Source organism: Muntiacus reevesi, chromosome 3 (assembly GCF_963930625.1).
Source record: "Muntiacus reevesi chromosome 3, mMunRee1.1, whole genome shotgun sequence".
NCBI lineage: Eukaryota > Metazoa > Chordata > Mammalia > Artiodactyla > Cervidae > Muntiacus > Muntiacus reevesi.
This window is the reverse complement of record NC_089251.1, coordinates 103,457,823-103,462,944: the sequence shown is the minus strand read 5'-3', so window position 1 is coordinate 103,462,944 and position 5,122 is coordinate 103,457,823. Positions and strand designations below refer to the sequence as shown.

The window sequence follows — 5,122 nt, the reverse complement described above, 5'->3', positions numbered from 1 at the left end:
AGGTTCCTCTGTCCATGAGATTCTCCAGGCAAGTACACTGGAGTGCGTTGTCATTCCCTTCTCCGGGGGAATCTTCCCAACCCAGGGATCGAACCTGGGTCTCCTGCATTGCAGGGGGATTCTTTACCATCTGAGCGACCATCTTTTAAGAGAGAAAACAGAGGGATTTGAGACAGAGAAGGGGAGGTGGGGTGGAGATGGAGACAGAGGCTGGAGCGATGCAACCTGGAGCCAAGGGGTGCTGCAAACACGAGACACCGGAAGAGGCAAGGACGACGCTCTCCCAGCGCCTCCAGCGGAGTGTGGTCCTGCGGATTTCTTGATGTTGGACTCCACCCTGCAAAACTCTGAGAAAATTAGTTCCCATGGTTTTAAGTCGCCCAGTTTGTCCATCTGCTGTGGCAGCCATGGAAAAGCAATGGGGCTGCTTCGGCGGTGGCGGTGCTCAGTGGCTCAGTCGTGTCCGACTCTTTGTGACCCCCTGGACTGCAGTCCGCCAGGATCCTCTGTCCATGAAAGTTTCCAGGCAAGAGTACTGGAGTGGGTTGCCACGTCCTCCTCCAGGGGATCGTCCCGACCCAGGGATGGGCTCTTGCGTCTCCTGCCTTGGCAGGCAACTTCTTCACCGCGGTGTCACCTGGGAGGCCCCCACGGGCCCTCATAGCCAGACTCCCCTTACAGCCAGGCCGGAGTCCCCGCATCCAGACCCCCCTACAGCCAGGCTGGAGTCCCCGCATCCAGACCCCCCTACAGCCAGGCTGGAGTCCCCGCATCCAGCGCCCCTACAGACAGGCTGGAGTCCTCACATCCAGACCCCCTACAGCCAGGCCGGAGTCCCCGCATCCAGACCCCCTACAGCCAGGCTGGAGTCCCCGCATCCAGACCCTTACAGCCAGGCTGGAGTCCCCACATCCAGACCCCCCTACAGCCAGACTGGAGTCCCCGCATCCAGCGCCCCCTACAGCCAAGCTGGAGTCCCCACATCCAGCGCCCCTACAGCCAGGCTGGAGTCCTCGCATCCAGACCCCTACAGCCAGGCTGGAGTCCCCACATCCAGCGCCCCTACAGCCAGGCTGGAGTCCTCGCATCCAGACCCCTACAGCCAGGCTGAAGTCCCCGCATTCAGACCCCCTACAGCCAGGCTGGAGTCCTCGCATCCAGACCCCTACAGCCAGGCTGGAGTCCCCACATCCAGCACCCCTACAGCCAGGCTGGAGTCCCCACATCCAGTGCCCCTACAGCCAGGCTGGAGTCCCCACATCCAGTGCCCCTACAGACAGGCTGGAGTCCCCACATCCAGACCCCCCTACAGACAGGCTGGAGTCCCCGCATCCAGACTCCCCTTATAGCCAGGCTGGAGTCCCAGCATCCAGACCCCCCTACAGCCAGGCTGGAGTCCCCGCATCCAGTGCCCCTACAGCCAGGCTGGAGTCCCCGCATCCAGACCCCCCTACAGCCAGGCTGGAGTCCCCGCATCCAGACCCCCCTACAGCCAGGCTGGAGTCCCCGCATCCAGACCCCCCTACAGCCAGGCTGGAGTCCCCGCATCCAGTGCCCCTACAGACAGGCTGGAGTCCCTGCATCCAGACCCCCTACAGCCAGGCTGGAGTCCCCGCATCCAGACCCCCCTACAGCCAGGCTGGAGTCCCCGCATCCAGCACCCCCTACAGCCAGGCTGGAGTCCCCACATCCAGTGCCCCTACAGCCAGGCTGGAGTCCCTGCATCCAGACTCCCCTTACAGCCAGGCTGGAGTCCCCACATCCAGTGCCCCTACAGACAGGCTGGAGTCCCCGCATCCAGACTCCCCTTATAGCCAGGCTGGAGTCCCCACATCCAGCGCCCCTACAGACAGGCTGGAGTCCTCACATCCAGACCCCCTACAGCCAGGCTGGAGTCCCCGCATCCAGACTCCCCTTATAGCCAGGCTGGAGTCCCCACATCCAGCGCCCCTACAGACAGGCTGGAGTCCTCACATCCAGACCCCCTACAGCCAGGCTGGAGTCCCCGCATCCAGACCCCCCTACAGCCAGACTGGAGTCCCCGCATCCAGCGCCCCCTACAGCCAGGCCGGAGTCCCCGCATCCAGACCCCCTACAGCCAGGCCGGAGTCCCCGCATCCAGACCCCCTACAGCCAGGCTGGAGTCCCCACATCCAGCGCCCCTACAGCCAGGCTGGAGTCCTCGCATCCAGACCCCTACAGCCAGGCTGGAGTCCCCACATCCAGCGCCCCTACAGCCAGGCTGGAGTCCCCACATCCAGCGCCCCTACAGCCAGGCTGGAGTCCTCGCATCCAGACCCCTACAGCCAGGCCGGAGTCCCCGCATCCAGCGCCCCCTACAGCCAGGCTGGAGTCCCCACATCCAGCGCCCCTACAGCCAGGCTGGAGTCCTCGCATCCAGACCCCTACAGCCAGGCTGGAGTCCCCACATCCAGCGCCCCTACAGCCAGGCTGGAGTCCTCGCATCCAGACCCCTACAGCCAGGCTGAAGTCCCCGCATTCAGACCCCCTACAGCCAGGCTGGAGTCCTCGCATCCAGACCCCTACAGCCAGGCTGGAGTCCCCACATCCAGCACCCCTACAGCCAGGCTGGAGTCCTCGCATCCAGACCCCTACAGCCAGGCTGAAGTCCCCGCATTCAGACCCCCTACAGCCAGGCTGGAGTCCTCACATCCAGACCCCTACAGCCAGGCTGGAGTCCCCACATCCAGCGCCCCTACAGCCAGGCTGGAGTCCCCGCATCCAGACCCCCTACAGCCAGGCTGGGGTCCCCGCATCCAGACGCCCCTACAGCCAGGCTGGAGTCCCAGCATCCAGACCTCCTACAGCCAGGCTGGAGTCCCCGCATCCAGCACCCCCTGCAGCCAGGCTGGAGTCCCCGCATCCAGCACCCCCTACAGCCAGGCTGGAGTCCCCGCATTCAGCACCACTGACGTTTTAGGTCAGATGATTCTTCTCTGAAGGACTGCCCTGTCTTAGGGCGTGAGCAGCGTCTCTGGCCTCTGCCCCCCCCCCCACACACACACACCAGTAGCTACCTTATGCCCTCCACTGACAACCAAAACCATCCCCAGGTGTTGCCAAATGTCCCCTGGGGGAGAAACATCACCCCCAACTGAGATGACAGATCCACCACTTAGGCCACCTCCTCTGCCTCAATTTCAGCAGCTGGAGAAAGGAAGCTGGTGACCGGGAGTGGGCGTGGGTGACACCAATACGAGCCTCTATCTCGTAGAACTTTCTCTTCAACAGCAACTGCTTGAGCCCCCATGTGCCAGGCACATACAAGGCCCTGGGGCCACAGCAGTGAACTAAACAGATGTGATGTCTGCTTCACGAGTTGCAGTCTAGTGGATTGTGTTAAGGGTAAATTGAAACAAGACATTGAAATAACCTGATGCAAGCCTGTCCCATAGTATGTATTCGACAAATGCCTCTTAAGCTATTAATCATTTAAGCATCAGTTTCATCTTTAGCATAATCCTGATTAGCCTTATAAATACTTACTGCCATGCCTGGCACAGAGAAAGGTCAAGATAAGACAGAAATGGCGATGACAAAATAAAAGGACATGTGGAGTGCACAGATCACAGCGCCTGGTCCTCTGGAGGGGATCTGGCTTCTTTCCTTCTCCTCCAGAGGCATGTCGGAGTTAGCAGAAATTTTTGGAAGAGAGTCCAGGTCTCCTGTCTCACAGACTAGAATAACCTGCTTTGTTGTATCATTCACTGGGGTCCCACCCTACCCTCCGCATCAGCCAGGCTTTTATAGCAATAATGTTGTATAACAAAGAGCATAAACTCTCAGTAACTCCCAACCGTAAGCATTTGTCTTCATGATTGCGAGGCTCAGCTTGGCAGTGGTTCAGCAGCTCTGGCCTGGGAGCTCTGGACTAGGGCGGCTGCTGTGACCCAGATGCAGGTTGGGTTCAGAGCTGACCTCGGGGTGGTTGTTCTGGAGCCTCGGGCATCTGCTTAGTCATAAGAGCACAAAAGATTAAGCCAACTGACACATGGATACTTTAGGCTCCTGCCTGGATTATGCCTGCTGACTTTGCCTTCGTCAAAGCTGCTCATCAGGGGATGGGGACGCTCTGCCACGGTGGGAGGTGAACAGTTTCTGAATGTCTGCTGAACAGTAACCCCAAGTGTCCCACCTCCCTCTAGGAAGGACCTGCCTTAAAATGCCTGAATGAATGGATGTGAAAGTCACTCAGTCATGTCTGACTCTTTGCGACCCCATGGACTGTAGCCCGCCAGGCTCCTCTGTCCATGGGCTTCTCCAGGCCAGAATACTGGAGTGGGTAGCCTTTCCCTAGGGGATCTTCCAAACCCAGGGATCAAACCCAGGTCTCCTGCATTGCAGGTAGATTCTTCTGTCTGAGCCACAGCGGAAGCCCAAAATGCTTGAGGCTTAGAGGAATAAAAGAATTCGGGTGGAGTGGAGAACCAGCAGGTCCAGGAATGGGCGGCACCCTGAAGGAAACAGAGACGGAGGTGGAAGGAGCAGAAAGTGGTGGGGGATGAAAATGCACGAGCTGGCAGTGGCACTCGGAGCCCCAGGGCCTGGACCCCACGTCCTGACACAAAAGGCTGTCCATCCCTGCTTCTGGCATCATCTTTCTACAGCCGCCCCGCACCATCCAGCGCAGGACCACAGAGGTTCACTCCACCTGCATCCGTTATCGATATCCAATTAAATCCAACGGAGGGACAGAAAAGCAGAGGGGAAGAAAATGCAGCCAAAATAATAAATCGGGTTTAACTGTGATTGATCACCCCCTGACCACAAGCTGGGCAGAGCTCCCAGGCCAGGAGCTGAAACCCCAGGAAATTGTTCCATTGCTGGAATTAATCTATGCGGGTTTCAGAAATCACTGGAACAGGCTCTGTATCACTGCCATGTGTTGTGATGCAGCGGCCATAGACCTCCTTTCCTCCAAATGTCACCACACCCCCCACCCACCCGGCTTTAGTCTAAAAGGCCACCACCGCTGGAGCAGTCCCTTGGGTTCAGCATCGCCCTCTGTAGGTAAGATGTGGAATTACAACACCTCACACCACCTCTTGTCCTGAAAGGGTCCTTTGTAGTTTTCCATCTCTTTTAGCTCGGATTCCTCACT

The 5,122-nt window shown here is 58.9% G+C and overlaps 1 protein-coding gene across 1 annotated transcript; it reads left to right on the top strand.

Moving 5' to 3' along the window:
- Positions 1–218: 218 nt before the first annotated feature.
- LOC136164071 (proline-rich protein 36-like) lies at positions 219–2,961 on the top strand. Its single transcript, XM_065928887.1, has 2 exons — positions 219–300; positions 614–2,961. The coding sequence occupies exons 1-2, from the start codon at positions 219–221 to the stop codon at positions 2,959–2,961; spliced, it is 2,430 nt and encodes an 809-aa protein (XP_065784959.1).
- Positions 2,962–5,122: the final 2,161 nt, after the last annotated feature.

Coding starts and splice junctions, on each gene's coding strand:
- LOC136164071 (XM_065928887.1), top strand. CDS start 219: ATGCAACCTGGAGCCAAGGGGTGCTGCAAACACGAGACACCGGAAGAG. Junction 301..613: donor CTCCCAGCGCCTCCAGCGGA/GTGTGGTCCTGC, acceptor CTGCCTTGGCAG/GCAACTTCTTCACCGCGGTG.